At 51.4% G+C, this 26,299-nt stretch overlaps 1 protein-coding gene across 1 annotated transcript in view; it reads right to left on the bottom strand.

Annotated features, from left to right (window-relative positions):
- The window catches only part of LOC146822167 (E3 ubiquitin-protein ligase RNF19A-like), a 226,972-nt gene that overhangs the window by 8,317 nt on the left and 192,356 nt on the right, over nucleotides 1-26,299 (bottom strand). The window contains exon 7 of the mRNA XM_085613301.1: nucleotides 497-634. Coding sequence (XP_085469427.1) covers nucleotides 497-634 — 138 coding nt within the window. The remainder of the gene's footprint in view (nucleotides 1-496; nucleotides 635-26,299) is intronic.

Here is a 26,299-nt window from a genome sequence, read left to right as displayed (position 1 = left end):
TTGTCCTAGTCATGCATGATTGCCCAGTTTCTGTGGCCCTACTCCTCTCGCATGTACATACATGTCCTACTTAGGAGGAAAAGTCCCAGCACCCAATGGACTCTTCAATATGACAGGAGACCTATGGTAGGTAACAGTATTTATTAAACTGCATCAACCTGCAGGGTCTGGGACTCAGTTGAGGAACTGAAAAACAAATATGAGTAGAAGTGGGGGGTGTGGCTTGACCATATGGGTCCATGTAACGGGGACATCACCTTCACAGTTGTGAGAGATTACGTTTTGGCTCGGTTCATTTGGATCAGCTGTGCCAATACACCTGATGGTAACGATTAGCAAAGGTGAAGCCTAGGACAGAAACAAAAACGTACAACAATAACATCTCCTCACCCAGCTGGTCCTTCCAGAGGCGATGAGAACTGTTGTGAGTAGTAGCATGACACATTTGAGTGGTTCTAACATTGAGACGACTGCTGGCTGCCTGTTGTGTACTTACACTTTGTGAGGTTGTCCAACTCCATCATGCCCAGGTCGCCGGAGTTGCCACGGTTGCTTCGGCATCGCCACCTGCTCCGACAGATGGAGAGCGTCACTACGCCATAGACATATGTGAGCATCAGCGGGACCCCAACACCTGTATAAAACAGTACATAATCACATCAGGCACAACGCACAGCAGAACCCATAGTGGAGTGGTCATGCCAGACAAATACTTTTGATACCTCATATTAGTTTTTAATTAATAACTAAGGGTTCTGATCAAAGGAGAGAATGGTGCAATGTCCTTGTCCTTAGTCCTTTGTCTCTGTCTGCGTGGGTGATTATTGTGTAATGAGTGTGTCTGATGAGTGTGGAATGTAAGGTGTGATGGTGCTCCACATCTGTCTGTCAGTTGAGGAAGTTAATTATGATACTGGCAGACTACCCCATAGCACGCTCCTGGTAGAGTGTGGCCTGGGGCTAGATATTGATGTTAGCTGTGGAGTTACCGTAACCAGTAACCAGCCTTGGTAACATTATAACCATCTCAGACAAGCTTATCATCTTCAATCAATCAATCAGGCTACTTTTAAAGCGCGACTACTCACCCATAAGGGTTTCAAGGCGCTGGGGAGGGAGGAACAGCTAGTCCACTGAAGTCGCTGTGGTTTAGTCTAAGAGCCAGGTCTTAAGTTTCTTCCTAAATTGAGGCAGCGATGGTGATTGCCTGAGGTGAAGAGGCATGGTGTTCCATGTTGTTAGAAAAGGTAGACGGACCGGGAGGGCCGGCCGGGGTCAGGGGGAGAGGTCTCCGGGGAGAGCCGTCTCCAGCGATCGTACAGACAAGTAACTTCCCCCCCCCACAGACAGAAATCACACACGGATAAGGTTCAGTGTTCTTTATAGGTACTTAGTTATGATACGGTAGAGGGGTACAAGGAGGTCTGGACGCAGGGGTCCCCTCGATTAGAGTCTCGTAAGGTAGGGAAGGGGGTAGCGGGTCAGTCTATTTACCAATCAGGTAGTTCGGATGAGATGAGGATGAGCTCACAATCCTCGAGCTTGGTGTTTAGGTGGTACGGTCCGCGGCAGCGCCAGCAGGTCCCGGTAGGGATGGTTGATACAACGGGCCGCGGCAGCGCCAGCAGGTCCCCGGAAGATGTACGGTCCGCGGCAGCGCCAGCAGGTCCCGGTGAGGATGGTCGTTACAACGGGCCGCGGCAGCGCCAGCAGGTCCCAGGAAGATGGTCGTCACAACGGGCCGCGGCAGCGCCAGCAGGTCCCAGGAAGATGACGGTCCGCGGCAGCGCCAGCAGGTCCCGGTGAGGATGGTCGTTACAACGGGCCGCGGCAGCGCCAGCAGGTCCCAGGAAGATGAAGGTTGCAGAAGGCCGCGGCAGCGCCAGCAGGCAGGACGATGGTTCACAAGAGCGGGCTACGGCAGCGCCAGTAGACCGTCAGGGTTGAGTTCACTCGGTGTCTCTCGACTCCAGGATACAACTGCCTTCCTGCTCCGGAGCTGTCTTAGTTATAGGGCTGGTGCCCTTTGATGTCCGGACCCTCGCACTTGGAGGTCGGAGGGTCCGGGATGAAGGTGTCCAGACACCCAGCAGGGGGTGGAGCCAGCGCCTGGGGGCTGCTGGAGGCGATCGGCACCTGGCGGGGGAAGAGCTCTTGACGCTTCGTTCTCCCATTGACCTGCCAAGTGGTCCGCTCACCTCCTGGGTGGATGGTGGTGCCGGGATGTCGGGGCCGGCCAGGCCCGGGGTTAGGGTCGAGGTGAGGCCACGCGGCCGCGTGGTGCAGGGCCCAAGATGGCGGCTTGACCCGGCCGGGGAAGCCGGTGGGGCTGGACCCCGTGATGAGTAGGGGTCCGAGGGCAGAGGGTCCGTCGGGAGACGGAGTACAGGGGCTTGTCACGGGGGTATGCCTGGTGGGCCGGAGCTCGGGCCCTGTCGTGCGGGGGGGGAGCAAGCCCTCTGTGTGGCCTGTCCAACATGCGTCCCCCCCAGCTGAAGGCGGGGAGAGTCACCCATCTCCTTGGGGACTCTCTTCGTCGAGGCGGAAAAAGCGGGACAGGCCATCCGCGTTGGCGTGGTCTTGGCCTGGCCGGTGCTCCACAGTGAAGTCCATTCCCTGCAGGGAAATGGACCAGCGCAAGAGTTTTGGGTTCTCCCCCCGCATCTGCATCAGCCATTGCAGGGGTCGATGGTCGGTTTGTACCCGGAAGTGGGTACCGAAGAGATAGGGTCGGAGCTTTTTGAGGGCCCACACTACTGCAAATGCCTCCCTCTCGATTGTGCTCCAACGCTGTTCTCGGGCCAGGAGACGTCGACTGATGAAGGCCACCGGCTGGTCATGACCTTCGGAGTTCAGCTGAGAGAGGACGGCCCCGATGCCGTGGTCGGAGGCGTCGGTCTGCACCACAAATTCCCGACTGTAATCGGGGGCCTGGAGCACCGGGGCGGTGCACAGGGCGGCCTTCAGCTCCTCGAAGGCCGCTTGACAATCAGGAGTCCAGTGGACCCGCTTCGGTTGATTCTTGGATGTGAGTCCCGTGAGGGGCCCCACGATGCTGCCGTAGTCCTTCACGAACCGCCGGTAGTAGCCGGTGAGCCCCAAGAAGGCTCGGACCTCGGTCTGGGTGACGGGGGGCTGCCAGGACTGGATGGCAGCAATCTTAAGTTGTAGTGGGGCCACCAGCCCGCTTCCCACTTGGTGCCCAAGGTAGGTCACAGACCCTTGGCCAATTTGGCACTTGCCGGCTTTAATGGTGAGGCCGGCCCGCTGGAGGGCTTGGAGGACCTCTTGGAGGTGACGGAGGTGGTCGGACCAGTGGCGGCTGTATACAGCGATATCGTCCAGGTAGGCAGCGCTGAATTCTTCGAGCCCTGCCAAGACCTGGTTCACAAGACGTTGGAATGTGGCGGGGGCATTCTTCATGCCAAAGGGCATGACCTTAAATTGATAGTGGCCATCGGGGGTGGAGAAGGCTGACCGTTCCTGAGCCCTGGGTGTGAGGCCGATCTGCCAGTAGCCCGCCGTTAGGTCGAAGATACTAAGGTAGCGGGCGGCCCCCAGCCGGTCGATCAGCTCGTCTGCTCGGGGGATGGGATGAGCGTCGGTCCGGGTGACAGCGTTCAAGCCCCGGTAGTCGACGCAGAATCTCAGTTCAGGGGCGGTGCCGGGGGCAGTGGCCTTGGGAACTAATACAACCGGACTGGCCCAGGGACTGTCCGAGGGCTCGATGACCCCGATCGTGAGCATCTTGGCCACTTCCTCCTGTATGCAGGCCCGTACCCGATCTGGTACGCGGTAGGCCCGGTGCCGGACAGGGGGACTGTCCCCGGTGTCTACGTCGTGCAAACACCAAGGGGTGACCCCGGGGGTGAGGGAGAACAGGGCAGCGAACTGCAGCAGGAGGTCCCGGCAGTCCTGGCGTTGCTCCGAAGTGAGGGCGTCGGAGAGCCGGACCCCATCCACGGAGCCGTCCTTCTCCTGAGTCTTTAAGAGATCCGGGAGGGGCTCGGAGTCTTCTTCTGTACCACTGTCGGTCGCCATCAGGAGGCTTAGTTCGGAGCGCACAAAGTGTGGTTTGAGCCGGTTGGTGTGGAGGACCCGCAGGGGGTTCCGGGTGGACCCCATGTCGATGAGGTAAGTGACGGGGCTTTTACGCTCGACCACTTTGAAGGGCCCCGTCCACTTGTCTTGCAGGGCACATGGTTCGGTGGGGGACATCACCCATACTTGCTGCCCAGGCTCGAATTCAACGGAGGAGGCATTGTGATCATACCACCTCTTCATGTCCTCCTGACTGGCCTCGAGGTTCGCCTTGGCCATCTCCCTGAAGCGCCGGGTCTGGTTTCGTAGGGCCAGGATGTATTTGAAGACGTCGGGAGGGGTCGTTAAGGGGGCCATCTCCCAACCTTCCTTGACTAGGCTGAGGGGCCCTCGCACAGGGTGCCCGTACAAGAGTTCGAAAGGGCTAAAGCCGAGGGACTTCTGGGGGACTTCTCGGTAGGCGAAGAGGAGGCACGGGAGCAGCACATCCCACTGGCGACGGAGAGGCTCTTCCAATCCCCCAATCATCCCCTTGAGAGTGCGGTTAAAACGCTCCACTAGTCCGTTCCCTTGGGGGTGATAGGGGGTCGTGAATCTGTAGGTGACCCCGCATTGTTGCCAGAGGGACTTCATGTATTTAGATATGAAATTCGTACCTCGGTCGCTGACGACTTCTCGGGGGAAGCCTACCCTGGAGAAGATCCCCATCAGGGCCCGGCCAACCACCGGAGCTGTCACTGTCCGTAGGGGCACCGCCTCGGGGTAGCGGGTGGCATGGTCCACTAGTACCAAGATGAACCTGTGTCCTTGTGCCGTGCGGGGGTCCAGAGGCCCCACAATGTCTATCCCCACCCTCTCGAACGGGGTGGTGACCACAGGGAAGGGTTGCAGAGGGGCCTTCAGCTTCCGACCACTCTTCCCGCTGGCTTGGCACGTGGGGCAAGATCGGCAGTGGTTCAGGACGTCATTCCTCATTTTTGGCCAGAAAAAGTGGGTCACCAGGCGACTGTATGTTTTGTCCTGGCCCAGGTGTCCAGCCAGGGGGACATCGTGGGCCAGGTTGAGCAGAAAGTCTCGGAAGCGGAGCGGTACCACCAGAACTCGACCGGCCCCCAGCTCGGCGATTCTTTGCTCGCTGTAGAGCAGGTCGTTGTCCCAGTAGACCCAGTGGGTTCCGGTGGTGTCCCCTGCGTTTTGGGTATCGGCTTGTTGGCGGAGTCCCTCGAGGGAGGGACAGGTCTTTTGTTCCTGGCGGAACTGTTCTTGGGTGGGCCCCCCCTCTTGACGCCACTGAGCCAGATCCGGAAGGTCCTGGTGTTGTGCGTCTGCTTCGATAGTCGGGTCCGGGAGGTCGGACTCGCCGTTGTCCTCGACGGGGGCAACCGGGGGCGGAGGTGCTGGCCATTCGGTTTCTTCTGATCGGGGGGTGGCCCGGGCGGCCATGGATCGGGTGGTTATGCAGGCCCAGTCCGGGAGGCCCAGCATCCCCAGGTGCTCTCTTTTCTCGACGGTGGCCCACGGGGAACTCTCGAGGTCATTCCCCAGGAGGCAGTCCACGGGGGCATCGTCCCGGACCGTCACCTTCAGTAGGCCGGAGACCCCTCCCCATTCAAACGGGACGCAGGCCATCTTACACATACTCTCAGAGTTATCTGCCGAGCGGACGGGGCAGAGAATGTTCGGCAGGATCTGCTCGGGCTTCACCAGATGACAGCGGACGGCCGTCACGCTGGCGCCGGTGTCCCGCAAGGCCTCGGCTCTCTGTCCATTAATGGTCACCCACTGACCGTATTTTCTGGTGTTGGCGGGTAGGGGAGCCCGCGGAACCATGTCTCTTCCCCCTAGGCATGCCAGGACCATGGCGGCCGGTTCCCACCCTTGCTGGGCCGGCTCGTACTCTTCGGGTCCCTCCGATGATTGCTCTTCCCCTAGGGCAGCGGCCGCTACCTGGCGGGGCTTGGGTGTTTGATTTAGCGGGCAGTTCGGGTCATTGGCGTAGTGGCCTAGTCGCTGGCACCGGTGGCACGTGACGTTGGCTCGGTACCCAGGCCGCAACGGGGGGTTGCCCCGGCCGGCCGGAGGCGGGGTGCTGGCCACGGGTGTTGTTGGTAAGGCGTCTCTCCCTCGCCCCTGGCCCCCTCCTCCTCCCCGAGGACGGTGCTGGCCTTGGTTGCCTCTGTTCTGGTCGTGGGGCCCTCTCCGGCCCACTCGGGTGCTTTCCCACCGGTCAGCTTCGGCGGCGAGCTGCCGGGGGTCGGTCAGCTTACTGTCGAGTAGGTGCTGCCGGAGCTCGACGAAACAGTTGTTTGACAGGTGCTCCCATACCATAAGGTTGAAGAGTTGTTCGTAAGTGGTGACCTGACTTCCCTTGATCCACCCTTCGAATGCCCGGCTGAAATAGTTCACGTATTCTACCCAAGTTGTACCTGGGATCCTGGTGCAATCTCTGAACCTCTGGCGGTACATCTCGGGCGTGAGGCCGTAGCGGGTGAGGAGGGCAGCCTTCATGTGGTCGTAGGACGACATTTGGTGATCGGGGAGCTGCAGCAGGGCATCGCGACCCTCGTTGATAAATCTCCCCCAAAGTCCGGCTCCCCAATCACTCCGGTCGATTCGGTGGGAGGTCATTGCGATCTCATAGGCTTTAAACCACTGTTGTATGTCGTCTTCTCGGACATATTCGCGGACAACATCCTTGGGGATGTGAACTTTTTTCTCACTTGGCCCCGGGGTGTGTGGTCGCTCAGGCACCCCCAGTTCCTTATTCTGTTTGCGCAGTTCTATTTCCGCTAGTCGGCGCTCGTGCTCGAGCGTTATTTTTTTCTCTTCCAGCTCTCTCTGTCTCTGCTTTTCTTCTCGTTCCTCTCGAAGCCGCATATGCTCAAGGTTAAGTTTCTGTTCAGCTAACTTGAGTTCCCCATCCATCTTGAGTCGTGCCATCTCCAACTCGTGTAATCTGACTCTGTCTCTTTCTCGGATCTCCTCTTGCGGGAGGCCCGTTCCCCGCTCCTCGGGAGCCGTGGCGTTCCCCTCTGGTGTGATGCTGGTTTGGTCTGGTGTGACGCTGCTTTGGTCGGAGGGTCCTGTGACCCCCGTTTCTGTCCATGACTCCAGAGCGCGCTTTAGATCATCCTTGGTACTCAGGCCGGTGGTAGCAATGCCAAGTTCTATGCAAAATTGTCTCAGTTCGCGGTGGTTGTATTCTTCTAATTTCTCCATTTGGAATTTCTCGGTGGAGCTGCTATCTTTAGTCGACATCGTGTTTTTGTCGTGGGGTGAGCTACTCTCTGTACGATTACGCGTTGATTCGGATCGCGCCGCTGGCCACCAATGTTAGAAAAGGTAGACGGACCGGGAGGGCCGGCCGGGGTCAGGGGGAGAGGTCTCCGGGGAGAGCCGTCTCCAGCGATCGTACAGACAAGTAACTTCCCCCCCCCACAGACAGAAATCACACACGGATAAGGTTCAGTGTTCTTTATAGGTACTTAGTTATGATACGGTAGAGGGGTACAAGGAGGTCTGGACGCAGGGGTCCCCTCGATTAGAGTCTCGTAAGGTAGGGAAGGGGGTAGCGGGTCAGTCTATTTACCAATCAGGTAGTTCGGATGAGATGAGGATGAGCTCACAATCCTCGAGCTTGGTGTTTAGGTGGTACGGTCCGCGGCAGCGCCAGCAGGTCCCGGTAGGGATGGTTGATACAACGGGCCGCGGCAGCGCCAGCAGGTCCCCGGAAGATGTACGGTCCGCGGCAGCGCCAGCAGGTCCCGGTGAGGATGGTCGTTACAACGGGCCGCGGCAGCGCCAGCAGGTCCCAGGAAGATGGTCGTCACAACGGGCCGCGGCAGCGCCAGCAGGTCCCAGGAAGATGACGGTCCGCGGCAGCGCCAGCAGGTCCCGGTGAGGATGGTCGTTACAACGGGCCGCGGCAGCGCCAGCAGGTCCCAGGAAGATGAAGGTTGCAGAAGGCCGCGGCAGCGCCAGCAGGCAGGACGATGGTTCACAAGAGCGGGCTACGGCAGCGCCAGTAGACCGTCAGGGTTGAGTTCACTCGGTGTCTCTCGACTCCAGGATACAACTGCCTTCCTGCTCCGGAGCTGTCTTAGTTATAGGGCTGGTGCCCTTTGATGTCCGGACCCTCGCACTTGGAGGTCGGAGGGTCCGGGATGAAGGTGTCCAGACACCCAGCAGGGGGTGGAGCCAGCGCCTGGGGGCTGCTGGAGGCGATCGGCACCTGGCGGGGGAAGAGCTCTTGACGCTTCGTTCTCCCATTGACCTGCCAAGTGGTCCGCTCACCTCCTGGGTGGATGGTGGTGCCGGGATGTCGGGGCCGGCCAGGCCCGGGGTTAGGGTCGAGGTGAGGCCACGCGGCCGCGTGGTGCAGGGCCCAAGATGGCGGCTTGACCCGGCCGGGGAAGCCGGTGGGGCTGGACCCCGTGATGAGTAGGGGTCCGAGGGCCCGTCGGGAGACGGAGTACAGGGGCTTGTCACGGGGGTATGCCTGGTGGGCCGGAGCTCGGGCCCTGTCGTGCGGGGGGGGAGCAAGCCCTCTGTGTGGCCTGTCCAACACATGTCTTCGCTGCGTGATAGGAGAAGGCTCTTCTTCCGGCCGTGGTCTTGCGGATACAAGGGATGGTAGCCAGGGCCAGTTGGGCGGAGTGAAGGTCTCTGGTGGGTGTGTGGAATGCGAAGCGATGGTTGAGGTATGCAGGTCCCGCGTCATGTAGAGCTTTGTAGGCATGCGTGAGGAGCTTGAAGGTGGCTCTTTTGTTGACTGGGAGCCAGTGGAGGTCTCTCAGTTGGCCGGTGATGTGGCTGCGGCGGGGATGTCGAGTATGAGTCTGGCGGAGGCGTTCAGAATGTTCTGATGTTTCTTGAGGAGTTTCTGGATGATGTTGGCATAGAGAGTGTTGCCTTTGTTGATTCTGCTGTGGCTGAGCACATGGGTGACTGTCTTTCTGGACTCGGTGGGGATCCACTTGAAGATCTTTCGGAGCAGGTGTAGTGTGTGGAAGCAGGATGATGTTCAATCCAGACAAAATGCTGCGAAATAGCTTACTTGAATCCTTCATGTGGTGCATAACATACAGTCCCCTCCAAGGACATGGCTCGCCAAAGTTTCAAAAACCTGTGTTGTGCCCTACACGTAGAGACACAGGTAGCCTTGTAGTATTTCCAAGTCTTCTTTATTGGTTCCAAGTCCAGTTAACATCTTTCTTAGTCCAGCCAGCTCTGGTCAAGTACCAGCCCCACCAGGAGCAGCCTGCCTAGCTGCTCAGCCCATCTCTAACGCTCACCACTCATCCACACAGGCACCCAGGCATTCCATGCATCACAGTCACACCACCAGTTCGTCACCATCTCTTACTCTGGCTGAGCAGCCAGGAGACAGCTAGGCTGGGTAACATTAAATACAACAGCGAGGATATAACATGTCCTCTCATGCTGGGGCAAAGTGGTTTACAAAAACGCAGACTGAGGATAAAGTAAACCATTGCCTGCCCATAAAAAGATAAAAGTTAGAGATGAAATCATGGTGGTCATGAGATGCCTATTGTGGATGCAATCAGAGCAGGTGACCCGGAGGTCCAAGTGAAAAGGAACATGGGCGATGAGGGACAGGGAGGGCGTGCAGGTCTGGATCTTGTAAACACCATGATCACTACTCCCAGATTAGAGCCGATTTGGAGGCATTGGGCACTGCGAGCAGTGTGGACCCCAATATCTCTGCTTATTAAATTTCACAAACACTGAGACCCTACTGTTGTCCCCTTTTTCTGCTTGCCCCACAAAGCCATCCCTTCCCCTCTTTTTTGTCTCTTAAACGTTAACCATATGTAAGTTGATGTAAATCTTTGTCATCGATTATCCTAAGTTATCTCTTTTCACATATTATCTCTTTTTCACCCTTTTGTTCTGTCCACGTCAATATTATTGGGAGGGTGGGGGTCACACCTGGTAAATCCCTTTAGCCCCAAAAGGGAATGCACCTCTTTTGGAGAAAAGAGGATCTGACAGGTGTTTCTCACCTCCTCCTCAGTCCTTTAAATCCTGTTAGACAGGAAGAGTTAGGAGTCCGACACACCTGTCGCTGAGAACCTTACCCGCAGGTGAAGACAGCGCCACCCTTGTGTACCGCACAAGCAGTAGGCGCACACAATGACTGGTGGTGTACTGCCGAATGCTTACTCATTTTTTAAAAAATTGTTTTTATTGGCATTTCTTATAAAAGACATTAAACAATAACACAATATTGTAGTACATTACTTAGCTATCAGGGCGACCGGCCAGCCAGGGAGAAACGAACGAATGCATATTCATTTAGCTGCATTTGTCTACAAATCAGTTTTATTAGAACGAGAGTATTTACTGTAAACAACTCAGCAGATAATATGCGAATGAAGATTAATGTCAGATATGCTCCAATCATTGGACAGTAGACATCTCTGACCTCTTAGTCTGTTCCTTCCCTAATTTGACTAAATATTGTCAGCCATTTATGCTATGCGGCTCTGTTAGTTCACCAAGCCTTGTCTATGCCAAGCCATGTATAGTTTTGCTGCATACCTTATACAATCATTGCGTCAGCTGTAGGACTTCAGGGGCATATGTATCAAACGATTTTGTATTCGCAAACGCTGCGATTCGCAAAAAAACAGCGTTTGCGAATACAAAATCGCAAAACGCGATGTATGAGCCATTTTGGCATTGCATTATTGAGGAATCGCTAATTTTGCGATTCCTTATTTTTGCGTAAGCATTTAAGGAATCGCAAATTGCGATTCCTTAAATGCTATGTAACAAGCACCCAAGTTGTGCGATTTCTCCTTAAGAAATCGCAAATTACCACCAACTTCAAGTTGGTGGTAATTATTCTTAATTTGCGATTCTCTAATTGCGAATCGCAAATTGAGAATGACTTTCCATTCATTCCTATGGGCCTCCTGGCCCATAGGAATGAATGGGAAGGTATTCCTTAATTGCGATGTCGTAATTTGCTAATCGCAATTAAAGAATAACAAGAAATCGCAAAATATTTACGAATTTTTAAATACATTCCGTTTTGCGATTGTCAAATAGCGATTCTCAAAAAAATCGCTATTTGAGAATCGCAATAACGGATTTTGATACATATGCCCCTTAGTCCTTTAACATCTTCCCTCAATACCCGGCTCAAGTGTCCAGCACTCTCCTGCAGCGGTACCTTTTGACCTTTACTGCTAATGACGTCATATGGAGTGGGAGGGGTCACTCCCGCTCGGCCCCTGCCGTGCTGCAGAATGTGAAAGCAAGCAATACTCCTTTGCAGAAGCATGCAGGAGCTATGAAGCTAGTGCTGCCTCCACTTTGTCGAGTTTTCTTCCGCGCTCAGTCCCTTGGTCTCCCTTAATCACACTCTCTGCTGGGCTCTCAATGGGCCCTTAACACTCCCTGGACTCTCTCTTGTAGCCTTCTCCCTCCGGATCTCTTCCCCTCGCGCGCGCTCAGATCGGGTGCTCACAAATGAATAGTACAAGATACAAGAGGCTGCGTAATAGGAACGTAGATACAAACAAAACACTTTGAAGAAACTCAACGCACTAAACATAAGACATGAGATAAATCCAAGATCACACATTCACAAAATTCCTTATCTATAGTCTATTCGGATGGATATAAAATTAACTTTAAGATAGTTTCAAATTGAAAAGTGGTATCTGGAACTGTGATTACAAAAACATAAAGCCTACGTTTGTGTGTTTTAAAGTACTTAGGAAAACAAGAAAGGTTTATTAGAGCAACGAGGATGAGAGAAAAAAAGAGGATAAATTACAGGGAAGAAGAATAAGTACATACAATAGTTTAAAAATAAAAGTCCTCACTATTTAAACATGAACAGTGCATTTGTGATGGAAGTGTCTTGATGTTCTTACCCTGCAGCACTCTATTTAAAGCCAAGAGAGTGGGAGGAAAAGGCTGTAGAAATTCTCATGTACAAATTCTCATACAGTGTTATCATGTATTAAACATGAATCTTCGATCGAAAGCTTAGGTCTTGTCTCTTACAAGGCAGCAAAGCAATTTTCAAATGTGGTGCTGGATGGTTCCAGTGCGGCATCAAAGCCCTGCACACTGCATCATCACACACCTGCACACTGCATCCTCCCACACCTCCACACTGCGTCATCAGAGACTTGCACACTGCATCATCACACACCTGCACACTGCGTCATCACAGACCTGCACACTGCGTCCTCCCACACCTCCACACTGCGTCATCAGAGACTTGCACACTGCGTCATCACACACCTGCACACTGCATCATCACACACCTGCACACTGCATACTCCAACACCTTCAGACTGCGTCATCAGAGACTTGCACACTGCATCATCACACACCTGCACACTGCGTCATCACAAACCTGCACACTGCATCCTCCCACACCTCCACACTGCGTCATCAGAGACTTGCACACTGCGTCATCACACACCTGCACACTGCATCATCACACACCTGCAAACTGCATACTCCCACACCTTCAGACTGCGTCATCAGAGACTTGCACACTGCGTTATCACAGACCTGCACACTGCATCATCACACACCTGCACACTGCGTCATCACACACCTGCACACTGCATCCTCCCACACCTGCACACTGTGTCATCAGGGACTTGCACACTGCGTCATCAGGGACTTGCACACTCCGTCATCACAGACCTGCACACTCCGTCATCACAGACCTGCACACTCCGTCATCACACACCTGCACACTCCGTCATCACACACCTGCACACTGCATCATCACACACCTTCACACTGCATCATCACACACCTTCACACTGCATCATCACACACCTGCACACTGCATCCTCCCACACCTCCACACTGCGTCATCAGAGACTTGCACACTGCGTTATCTATCACAGACCTGCAGACTGCATCATCACAGACCTGCACACTCTGGCATCACAGACCTGCACACTGCATCTTCAGAGCCCTGAACACTGCATCCTCCCACACCTGCACACTGCATCATCACACACCTCCACGCTGCATCCTCCCACACCTCCACACTGCGTCATCAGAGACTTGCACACTGCGTTATCTATCACAGACCTGCACACTGCATCATCACAGACCTGCACACTGCATCCTCCCACACCTCCACACTGCGTCATCAGAGACTTGCACACTGCGTCATCACACACCTGCACACTGCATCCTCCCACACCTCCACACTGCGTCATCAGAGACTTGCACACTGCGTCATCACACACCTGCACACTGCATCCTCCCACACCTCCACACTGCATCCTCCCACACCTCCACACTGCATCATCAGAGACTTGCACACTGCGTTATCACAGACCTGCACACTACATCATCACACACCTGCACACTGCGTCATCACACACCTGCACACTGCATCCTCCCACACCTGCACACTGCGTCAGACTTGCACACTGCGTCCTCACAGACCTGCACACTCCATCATCACAGACCTGCATACTGCATAATCACAGACCTGCACACTGCATCATCACACACCTGCACACTGCATCATCACACACCTGCACACTGCATCATCACACCCTTCACACTGCATCATCACACACCTGCACACGGCGTCCTCCCACACCTGCACACTGCGTCAGAGACTTGCACACTGCGTCCTCACAGACCTGCACACTCCATCATCACAGACCTGCATACTGCATAATCACAGACCTGCACACTGCATCATCACACACCTGCACACTGCATCATCACACACCTGCACACTGCATCATCACACACCTTCACACTGCATCATCACACACCTGCACACTGCATCCTCCCACACCTCCACACTGCGTCATCAGAGACTTGCACACTGCGTTTTCACAGACCTGCACACTGCATCATCACACACCTGCACACTGCGTCATCACACACCTGCACACTGCATCCTCCCACACCTCCACACTGCGTCATCAGAGACTTGCACACTGCGTTATCAGAGACCTGCACACTGCATCATCACACACCTGCACACTGCGTCATCACACACCTGCACACTGCGTCATCACACACCTGCACACTGCATCCTCAACCACACCTACACACTGCATCATCAGAGACTTGCACACTGCGTCATCACAGACCTGCATACTGCATAATCACAGACCTGCACACTCCGTCATCACAGACCTGCACACTCCGTCATCACTGACCTGCACACTGTGTCATCACAGACCTGCACACTGTGTCATCACAGACCTGCACACTGTGTCATCACAGACCTGCATACTGCATAATCACAGACCTGCACACTCCGTCATCACAGACCTGCACACAGCGTCATCACAGACCTGCACACAGCGTCATCACAGACCTGCACACAGCGTCATCACAGACCTGCACACAGCGTCATCACAGACCTGCACACTGCGTCATCACAGACCTGCACACTGTGTCATCACAGACCTGCACACTGTGTCATCACAGACCTGCATACTGCATAATCACAGACCTGCACACTCCGTCATCACTGACCTGCACACTGTGTCATCACAGACCTGCATACTGCATTATCACAGACCTGCACACAGCGTCATCACAGACCTGCACACTGCGTCATCACAGACCTGCACACTGTGTCATCACAGACCTGCATACTGCATTATCACAGACCTGCACACTGCGTCATCAGAGACTTGCACACTGTCATCACAGACCTGCATACTGCATCACAGACCTGCACACTCTGGCATCACAGACCTGCACACTGCGTCTTCAGAGCCCTGCACACTGTATCCTCCCACACCTGCACACTGCGTCATCAGAGACTTGCACACTGCGTCATCAGAGACTTGCACACTGCGTCATCACAGACCTGCACGCTGCGTCATCACAGACCTGCACACTCCGTCATCACTGACCTGCACACTCCGTCATCACTGACCTGCACACTCCGTCATCACTGACCTGCACACTCCGTCATCACAGACCTGCACACTCCGTCATCACAGACCTGCACACTCCGTCATCACAGACCTGCACACTCCGTCATCACAGACCTGCATACTGCATTATCACAGACCTGCACACTGCGTCATCACAGACCTGCACACTGTGTCATCAGAGACTTGCACACTGCGTCATCACAGACCTGCACACTGCGTCATCACAGACCTGCACACTGCGTCTTCAGAGCCCTGCACACTGTATCCTCCCACATCTGCACACTGCGTCATCAGAGACTTGCACACTGCGTCGTCAGAGACTTGCACACTGCGTGATCACAGACCTGCACACTCCGTCATCACAGACCTGCACACTCCGTCATCACTGACCTGCACACTCCGTCATCACTGACCTGCACACTCCGTCATCACTGACCTGCACACTCCGTCATCACTGACCTGCACACTCCGTCATCACTGACCTGCACACTCCGTCATCACTGACCTGCACACTCCGTCATCACTGACCTGCACACTCCGTCATCACTGACCTGCACACTCCGTCATCACTGACCTGCACACTCCGTCATCACTGACCTGCACACTCCGTCATCACTGACCTGCACACTCCGTCATCACTGACCTGCACACTCCGTCATCACAGACCTGCACACTCCGTCATCACTGACCTGCACACTCCGTCATCACTGACCTGCACACTCCGTCATCACTGACCTGCACACTCCGTCATCACTGACCTGCACACTCCGTCATCACTGACCTGCACACTCCGTCATCACTGACCTGCACACTCCGTCATCACTGACCTGCACACTCCGTCATCACTGACCTGCACACTGCGTCATCACAGACCTGCACACTGCGTCATCACAGACCTGCACACTGCGTCATCACAGACCTGCACACTGCGTCATCACAGACCTGCACACTGCGTCATCACAGACCTGCACACTGCGTCATCACAGACCTGCACACTGCGTCATCACAGACCTGCACACTGCGTCATTACAGACCTGCACACTGCGTCATCACACATCTGCATACTGCGTCATCGCAGACCTGCACACTGCGTCATCACACATCTGCATACTGCGTCATCGCAGACCTGCACACTGCGTCATCACACATCACATACCTGCACACTGCATCATCACACATCTGCACACTGCTTCATTACAGATCTGCACACTGCATCACACACCTACACACTGCATCATCACACACCTACACACTGCGTCATCAGAGACTTGCACACTGCATCATCACACACCTGCACACTGCGTCATCACACACCTGCACACTGCGTCATCACAGACATGCACACTGCATCTTCGCAGATCTGCATATTGCGTCATCGCAGATCTGCATACTGCGTCATCACAGACCTGCACACTGCGTCATCACAGACCTGCACGCTGCATCATCACAGACCTGCACGCTGCATCATCACAGACCTGCACGATCACAGACCTGCACGCTGCATGATCACAGACCTGCACGCTGCATGATCACAGACCTGCACACTGCGTCATCACAGACCTGCACACTGCGTCATCACAGACCTGCACACTGCGTCATCACAGACCTGCGCACTGCGTCATCACAGACCTGCGCACTGCGTCATCACAGACCTGCGCACTGCGTCATCACAGACCTGCGCACTGCGTCATCACAGACCTGCGCACTGCGTCATCACAGACCTGCGCACTGCGTCATCACAGACCTGCGCACTGCGTCATCACAGACCTGCGCACTGCGTCATCACAGACCTGCGCACTGCATTATCACAGACCTGCACACTGCGTCATCACAGACCTGCACACTGCATCATCACAGACCTGACCACTGCATCATCACAGACCTGCTCACTGCGTCTTCAGAGACCTGAACACTGCATCAGCACACACCTGCACACTACATCATCACAGACCTGCACACTGCATCCTCCCACATCCGCACACTGCGTCATCAGAGACTTGCATACTGCGTCATCACAGACCTGCACACTGCGTCATCACAGACCTGCACACTGCGTCATCACAGACCTGCACACTGCGTCATCACAGACCTGCACACTGCGTCATCACAGACCTGCACACTGCGTCATTGGCACTCTCCGCAGGTTCCAACTCATGGGGAATGGCTTGCGTCCATGTTTAGGACCACCTCCTAGAAGAAGGTGATCTATAACCTGATGGAGAGGGTCGATAAGTTCCTCTTTATTTGATACCCTTTCCGAGGAAAAAACGGCCCCCCCTTGGCCGCCCTCCCTGTCTTTGCTTGCCCAAACCCCATCCGTATTCTCTTTTTCTTTCCTCCACATCTCCATTGCTCCCCTCTCCCTCTGGGTTTTTGCTTACTTACCTGTTAATCTGGCTCCGCCCTCCCTATTGTCGGATTCATATGTCCCACAATTGTATCACTCTCTTGTACTTTTGCTGCCTGCAGTGGCGACTCGCATAGGGCGTGCTGCGGGGTGGTGAGCCGGGGCAGGTAGTAAACTCGGACCTACGACGGAACGGAGGAACGTAATAATTATTTTTCTCCGTTCCGTCGTATGTACGAGCTTACTACCCCCCACCCTGACCCTCCTCCGCCGCCGCACCCCCCCCCTCCCCTCCCCCCCCCCCCGCAGCACGCCCTATGCGAGTCGCCACTGGCTGCCCGTATTCCGCTTTGTTTTCATTGGCATTTGTGAATTCAATACAATAATATCAGCACAGAAACACAGACCTAATTACATCACTGTGTTAAGAACATGTCATCACTACTAACCTGTAATAACTAATTACATCACTTTTCACCTTCAATAAAAAAATAACATCACTACTGTGTTCAACTGCGAACAAGGTTAAAGCAAGGTGATGAGTGATAGAGTGTGTTTACAGCATGGATAACATGATTTATTCATGAACTAAAAATAGAGTTCTCACAATAGGTAGAGTAAAATCCAGGCCCCTGAGAAAAAATGTTATCAATGGAAGACAGAACGACTAGCTTTTCAGATCTCTCGTCTAAACTTAGTTCCCTGAAAATTCAGTCATTACTAAATGATACGAGTATGTGTCTTATATCAGTGGAATTTATTACCAGAAACCAGGATTCAATCTACATGCCACAAATCACTCTACACCAAAGCTGATTCAGAAAAGTTACTTACATTAAACGGATTGAAATATAGGTTTCTACAAAATTATATATGCTGCACCAGAATCCGTTTTCTGGTGGTTCCACATTTTTTGCCATATCAATAACCACAGGATTTTTTTCATAAGAAGAAGGAGAAGCCAGAACCTGAGGGCCCGATTTAGATCTTGGCGGATGGGTTACTCTGTCACAACAGAAGGATAGCCCGCCCACCGAAATATAAATCCTATAGCATTTATATGTGGTGGACGGGATATCCGTCACCGTTGTGACGCAGTAACCCATCCGCCAAGATCTAAATGTTATGTTAATATATTTATTAAGCGCACAAATACCCGAAGGTGTCTTGGCGCTAAATCAGGCCGTATTTAAAAAAGGTTAGATGGAACTGTGATGGTGTGCTCATGTACCGAAAATAATAATAAAAAAAGTCTATAGTACCTTAGATGGTTATTTTGGGTTATCTCACGGTACTGAGACTTCGCAAGGAACATCCGGCTTCAACCTCATACCTCTTTTTCATTATGAAACTCCTAGCTGACTTGCAATAGCCTTATAATTTAGGGCCTCATGAACAAAGATTCAATTTAAGCAATCGTACACTGCGACAAATAACGAGTCGCTATTTGCGATTCCTTAAATGGAATGTACATATTGGAATTGTTAGGAGCTGTTGTAATTTTCACACCGACTTCTACAAATCCATTGGCATATCTCAAAATGCTGATTCGTAGTGGGTCGCAATCCGACCTACCTCATTAATATGCATGAGGTAAGCCATACATTTCGACCTACTACGATTGACCGCATTCACAGGCAAAAACCTTTTTTATGAGCTGGCAGTCGTCTCATGGATCACTGCCTACTCGTGAATTTTTTTATGAACATTCAGAAAGGGGAAGGGGTCCCCTTACGACCCTTCCCATATGCGAATGGCTTATCACCTCTTTCGAGGAGGTGGTAAAATATTAATGTTTTGCGCAAAGGGATTTCAGTCGCAAATCATTATTAGAACATTGGAATGTGGAGCACACCATTGCAGACAATGGAGTGCTCCTTGCTTCTACTGGCCGGTAAAAGCCCGCAGAGCAACATTCCAGTGTTGTTTAAACAAAGGCCTCTTGGAGCCCGAGGGGATTTCAATCCCCTCGGGCTCGAGAGGCCTTTGTTTAATTTGTTAGAACATTCTGCCCTCTAGTGGCAGAATGTTCTAATAGCCTTATAGTCCTTCGTAGCTGGGCTATACCGGCTATTAAAGTGCCGCTCCCTTGTTAAAGGCTTTAACGCCGGAGCGGGCCTTTAATAGCCGGTATAGACCGCTACAGTGGGCTAAAAGGCTATAATACATAATACATCCCTAAAGGAATCGGTATTTTAAAGGGGCTGGTTAAGGGTGTAGCTTCCAAATACCGATTCGGTATCTATTCCCAAACCCAGTTAGCGTTTCTGTAAGATTCAGTAACATATTACCAAATCACTAATTGGGTTTGGTGAATTTAAAAATGCCATTTTGTGGTCGGAAAGGCTCGGATTTTATTAATCGAAGCCTTACTGACCGTTAAGTGGTACGATACCTCAGGCGGGAAAAGTGAATCTATTAAAATGGTTAGTTTCCAACAAGTACAACATACAGATATTGTCCAATCTTCCTTTATGATTTTCATTAGTAATTTCCGAAAAAAAGTACACAGATTTACTTCTAACTAAATATGGAATAACTAAAACACAGAGAATTAAATATAATAAACAAAGTTACTGAAGCTAATAAAGGGATGAGATGACAGGATTATTTTAAATACAATAAAACATTCATAATTAGGCGGGGTTCCTTAAGGTTTCATAAAGTTCATCCTGTACTTCTCCTAAATGCATCCAGGTTGAACAACATATGATCAAGCCTTTTCCTTTGTGGACTCTTCAAGAACTAATGCGCTAACTAAACCCAGACTAGAAGTAACCAAATGAGTACTTCTTATATTGCATTCTGTCTTCATTTGGACATTGCAGGTTCAAAAAAGATTTGCTTATGGCATAATCTTTCCATTAAGTGTAATCATATTACATTTTGGAGGCTCTGGATTGGAGCCAGGATTTTCTCTTTACATGATACTTGTCAGGGTGATATGGTGTTGTGTTTTCCAGAGTTGCAGCACAACTTTTTTACTGCTTTCGTGGGGTCCCAAATACAAAATGTTATGTAACTCAATTCTTAGTGCTTTCTTAAATACTGCGCCCAGAGCAAGAGTGCGCAAACAAGGTTATGTTAAAGTTTAGCTAATATGTTGGGGGTATCATATCTGACACACTTCGTGACATATCCACTTAAAACTTGCACTTTATTAGTAATTTTTGCAATGCCTAACTTTCTTTTTCTCTGACTCTGGGAGGCTGGCAGCTAGTGTGAGGTTCTAATGTTTCAGCTGGGCTTCTTGTCACTCTATACTAATTACATCGGTCTGTCTTAAAGCATTGCTTATAGACTCCTTGTAACTTATTTAAAACTAAACATATGGACAGTTCACTATATTGGCACTGCAAACTGAATGATGGTTGTCTCAAATATTGATTATTAATTTGTCCTATTATTTGTAAATTTTGCATTAAAGTTTGGAATATTATCACTAAAATCTTTCCTATTTCCAATATTGCATTATATAAATTGGTTATATCCAGTAAATCATTTGTTTTAAAGTGTCCACTAGCTATTTCTCATAAGATGTTGTTAGATTTTTTTATTATCATTTGCTGTTAAATCAATGTCATCTAATTGGACAGATGCAATGTTACTTTCAGTACATACTTGATGGGCTTGGATTGCTTTTACAAGGCAAGGTGCTAACCTTTCTATGGCTAAAACGCGTAAAACTTTATCTTCCTATCAACTGTTTCGTAAACCAATTGATGATTATATCTAAAACTCTTCCCGATTATTATCAATATTTAGTTGTTGAAACATGACTAATTTTATAACTACAACCCTGTAATGTATTGTACTGGTAACTCCATTAATTTTATTATAAATGTTTATCTTACATCACACTAGTTATGCACTTATGGGCTTGCTTATTACTGCTGATTCACCTTTTTAAAAAAAAATAATGATTAGTATTTTTCTGTATTATTTTTGCTTGTCTGCTATTATTATAAGCTTTAATAAATATTTTTGAAAAGTAATAGCCTTATAATTATAGTGTGGGATACTTTATTCATATATCCTACACCAGCCTTCTCTAAACGTTTACTGGCAGGCTTCATCAAGTCCAAATTAAGCACTGAGTGCCACATGTCTCATATAAGCATTTTGCGATTACCAAATAGTGATTTTTACTGAATTGCTATTTGGTAAAAATGCTGTGCATGTAAGGAATCGCAAAGGATTTAGTGATTCCTTAATATTACCAAATAGCGATTCGGAAAATAGGTAATTGCTATTAGGCAATACTACTCGATTTGTTCATATGGGCCTAAAGGCCCACAGATGCAAATGGTTTTGCATTAGCTAATTTGCAATTACCAAATTGGTAATGCAAAGCCAAGGGTGCCCCTTGGGCCTAAGGCCCCCCTGAAGCACCCCAAAAAATAAAATGTGCACATGTAAAACACACATATGCCCTTAGGCATTTGTGCGCTACATGGCACTTTGAAAAATACATTTTTGTGCATTTTTCGAAATTTGCACATGGTTATCATCGACTTGGAGTCAATGGTAATAGCATTTTCCTAAGTGCACAGTTTGCATTTAGAAAATGCTTGGTACATGTGCTAAGGGAAGTGTAAATTGCGATTCCTTATTTGTAGGCGCAATTTTAGGTAATCACTATTTTTGCGATCACCTATATTTGCAACTACAAAGCCTATCATACATCTCAAAAGGCTATTTTGCATTCGCAAATGGCTAAAATGACCAATTTGTACCGTTTGCGAATGCAAATTTGTTTGAAAGATGTGGCCCTGAGATCGGTATGCCTGAATCTAGAAAAATATGTGATCACATGAGACCTGCCTGGGAAACCCTCCAAAGACTGCCAGAGGAATCTAGAGTTCAAAGTCCTGTGCACTTTGTGTAAGGCCTACCGGAGCAAGAGCCCCGCCTTTCTGTGAACAGTGAGGACAGACTCCATTTGCGCCAGGGAGCAGTTAGCACCCGATTATGTAGGGAGCTGTTATCCAAAAGAGCCAGAGAGAAGTTCAATCTTGTGCTTGACTACAGCTCTCCCCCCCTATTGAATCTAACCAAAGAAATCCCCCAAGTAAACTACCCTGTTAAACTTGTATCCCTAGTACCCTAACCAGAAGATATCTAACTGTTGAACTACTGCGTAGCACTTTACACCCTAAGTGGGATGGGTATGCCGAGACGTGGGTCCCTTGCTCTCCATGCCACTGGATTCAAGCTAGCCTGGCTGATGAATGGTAATACCCAGAAACCAGTCCCAGGATGCTTGTTTCCGGTCCAGGGAAGACATGGCTTGGCAGTTCGGTCTGAACTGTTCCCATGAGGCACAGGGTCAAGACTGATTTGCATATGGCCATGTCTGAACTGGGGTGGCATGGTGAGCAAAAGAACGATGGATTTAACCCAGCTCTCTTGACTGGGGGTGAATGTATGATTTATTAGAACATTGGAATGCTGAAAGCTCCATTGAAAACAATGGAGTGCTCCAGGCTTCTAATGGCTGGTATAAGCCCGGAGCTCCAACATTCCAATGTTTCTTTGTTCACAGCTCTGGCTGTGAACAAAGGCTTCAGGGAGCCCGAGAGGATTTCAATCCCCTCGCGCTCCCTGAAGGCTTTGTTTTATTTGTTAGAACATTCTGCCCTCTAGTGGCAAAATGTTCTAATAGCCTTATAGCCCTTCGTAGCAGGGCTATACTGGCTATTAAAGTCCCGCTGCTTTGTTAAAGTCCCTCGTCTTCGGCTCGGGCCTTTAACTATGTAGCGGGCCTTTAATAGCCATGAAAAGTCACGCAGGCTGACTTTACATGGCCTTGTAAATATGGGGAAGGCCATTGCGCTGCCGGTGTGTCAATGAAAGTGTTGCACTGGCCGCACAATGGGCTTGTAAGTACACTCTTCAGGATATAGGCAACCCCCTGGTAGGCTGCTGGGCAGGGCTTGTGCGGGCATGTGGGGGAATGTACGAGGCTAGGGTCCAGGAGCTAGTATGTGGCTGTTTCATATTTAGTTTAGCTCATGTAGACCCAAAAGCAGCCATAAGGGAGTGGCTCACAATTTTACCAGAAGCATGTAGGTGACTTGGTAATATCCATGCACAAGCCAATGAGAGTGGGTTCTCTTGGTGCAGGAGAGCCTGTTCACCCTGCAGGTGACATCCATGCACAAGCCGGTGAGAGTGTGTTCTCTGGATGTAGGAAAGCCCGGTTATCCTGCAGGTGACATCCATACACAAGCCAGTGAGAATGAGTTATCCTGGTGCAGGAGAACCTGGTTATCCTGTAGGCGACATCCATGCACAAGCTGGTGAGAGTTAGTTCCCCTTGTGCAGAAGAGCCTGTTCCACCTGCAGGTGACATCCAGGCACAAGCCAGTGAGAGTTAGTTCTGGTGCAGGAGAGCCTGGTCACCCTGTAGGTGACTTCCATACACAACTGGTGAGAGTGCGTTCTCCTGGTGCAGGAGAGCCTGTTCACCCTGCAGGTCACATCTACACACTAGCTGGTGAGAGTGAGTTCCCCTGGTGCAGGAGAGCCTGGTCACCCTGCAGGTGACATCCATACACATGCCAGTGTGCGTGGGTTCTCCAGCTACAGGAGACAGTGAGTTCTCCTGGTGCAGAACTGCGTGGCTAACCTGCAGGTAACACCCATACACAACTGCTGAGAGTGTTTTTTCCTGGTGCAGGAGAGCCTGTTCCACCTGTAGGTGACATCCATGCACAAGCCGGCGAGAGTGAGTTCTGGTGCAGGATAGCCTGGTCACCCTGCAGGTGACATCCATACACAACTGGTGAGAGTGTTTTCTCCTGGTGCAGGAGAGCCTGTTCCACCTGCAGGTGACATCCATGCAGAAGCCGGCGAGAGTGAGTTCTGGTACAGGATAGCCTGGTCACTCTGCAGGGGACATCCATACACAACTGGTGAGAGTGTTTTCTCCTGGTGCAGGAGAACCTGTTCCACCTGCAGGTGACATCCATGCACAAGCAGGTGAGAATGATATCTCCGTATGCAGGTGAGTCTGGTCACCCTGCAGGTGACACCCATGCACAAGCCAGGGAGAGTGGGTTCTCCGTATGCAGGTGAGCCTGTTCACCCTGCAGGTAACATCCATGCGCAAGCCCGTGAGAGTGAGTTCTCCTGATTCAGGAGAACCTGGTCTCCCTGCAGGAGACATCCCGCCACAAGCCGGCGAGAGTGAGTTCTCCTTGTGCAGGAGACCCTGGTCACCCAGCAGATTACATCCATACACAAGCCAGTGAGTGTGAGTTCTCCTGATGTAGGAAAGCCTGGTTATCCTGCAGGTGACATCCCTCCACAAGCCCGTGAGAATGAGTTCTCCTGATTCAGGAGAACATGGTCTCCCTGCAGGAGACATCCAAACACAAGCCAGCGAGAGTGAATTCTCCTGGTGCAGGAGAACCAGGTTATCCTGCAGGCGGCATCCATGCACAAGCTGTTGAGAGTGAGTTCTCCTTGTGCAGGAGAGCCTGGTCACCCTGCAGATGACATCAATACACAAGCTGGTGAGAATGGGTTCTCTGGCTACAAGAGAGAGTGAGTTCTCCTGGTTTAGAACAGCTTAGTTTCCCCGCAGCTAACATCCATAAACAAGCCAATGAGAGTGAGTTCTCCTGGTGCAGGAGAGCCTGTTCACCCTGCAGGTGACGTCCATGCACAAGCTGGTAAGAATGGGTTCTCCGTATGCAGGTGAGTCTGGTCACCATGTAGGTGACATCCATACACAAGCCGGTGAGACTGGCTTCCGGTGCAGGACAGTCTGTTCACCCTGCAGGTAACATCCATGCACAAGCCGGTGAGAGTGGGTTCACCGTATGCAGGACAGCCTGTTTATTCTGCAGGTAACCTCCATAAACAAGCCAGTGAGAGTGAGTTCTCCTGGTGCAGGACAGCCTGTTCACCTTGCAGGTAACATCCATGTACAAGCCGGTGAGAGTGGGTTCCGGTGCAGGACGGCCTGTTCACCCTGTAGGTGATGTTCATGCACAAGCCGGTGAGAGGGGGTTCACCGTATGCAGGACAGCCTGTTCACCCTGCAGGTAACATCCAGGCACAGGCCGGTCAGAATGGGTCCCGGTGCAGGACGGCCTGTTCACCCTGTAGGTGACGTCCATGCACAAGCCGGTGAGAGTGGGTTCCGGTGCAGGAGAGCCTGGTCACCCTGCAGGTGACATCCAGGCACAAGCCGGTGAGAGTGGGTTCCGGTGCAGGAGAGCCTGGTCACCCTGCAGGTGACGTCCATGCACAAGCCGGTGAGAGTGGGTTCCGGTGCAGGAGAGCCTGTTCACCCTGTAGGTGACGTCCATGCACAAGCCGGTGAGAGTGGGTTCCGGTGCAGGAGAGCCTGAGGAACTTCGATTTTCGATCACGATCGAATCGACCTGCCATTTTGTGACCCGCCGCCATTTTGTGTTGCCATCACTCAGGCAGCACGGCGAACGAAGTCTATTTCTGCTTTTCCCGTAGTTTGGTGTCGAAATACGTCCTCGGCCTTTATTTGCGAAGCTGGTGATTGGACTAGCCGAGTACACTAATCCTTGTCTGGCTTTCCTAATCCCTGTTTCAACTATCTATAGGCTCACACCATTCTTTCCTGATCATATCTTATCGACTGGCCTTCACTGTCTCCTGCTAGCATTCTCTTGTTTCACGACTGTCCTCCAATACACACAAACGTATCTCTCCACCTGCAAGTTAGTTATGACTCTGTTAATCTATCAGCTTGAGGGTGGGGTGACGAACGCCATTGGAGGAGAAGTCTCTTCGAGTCATCTGATATTTCTGTTTTCGAACCTTTCTTATTGGTTCCACTTTGTTTTTCCACTTACCCTATTGGCTCCTTTCTTCCATGCTTGGGGAGTGTGTCTCGTTAATAATTATGTATTGTATAGTATTTAATCTGATGCGCCACAGAGTGAAGTGGCAGTCTCCTGAGAACCTACTTTGTGTACTTCTAGGATAACTGTAC

Source organism: Triturus cristatus, chromosome 6, assembly GCF_964204655.1.
Source record: "Triturus cristatus chromosome 6, aTriCri1.1, whole genome shotgun sequence".
Lineage (NCBI taxonomy): Eukaryota > Metazoa > Chordata > Amphibia > Caudata > Salamandridae > Triturus > Triturus cristatus.
Note: the sequence above shows the minus strand (reverse complement) of the source record. Positions and strands in the feature narration are given on the sequence as shown.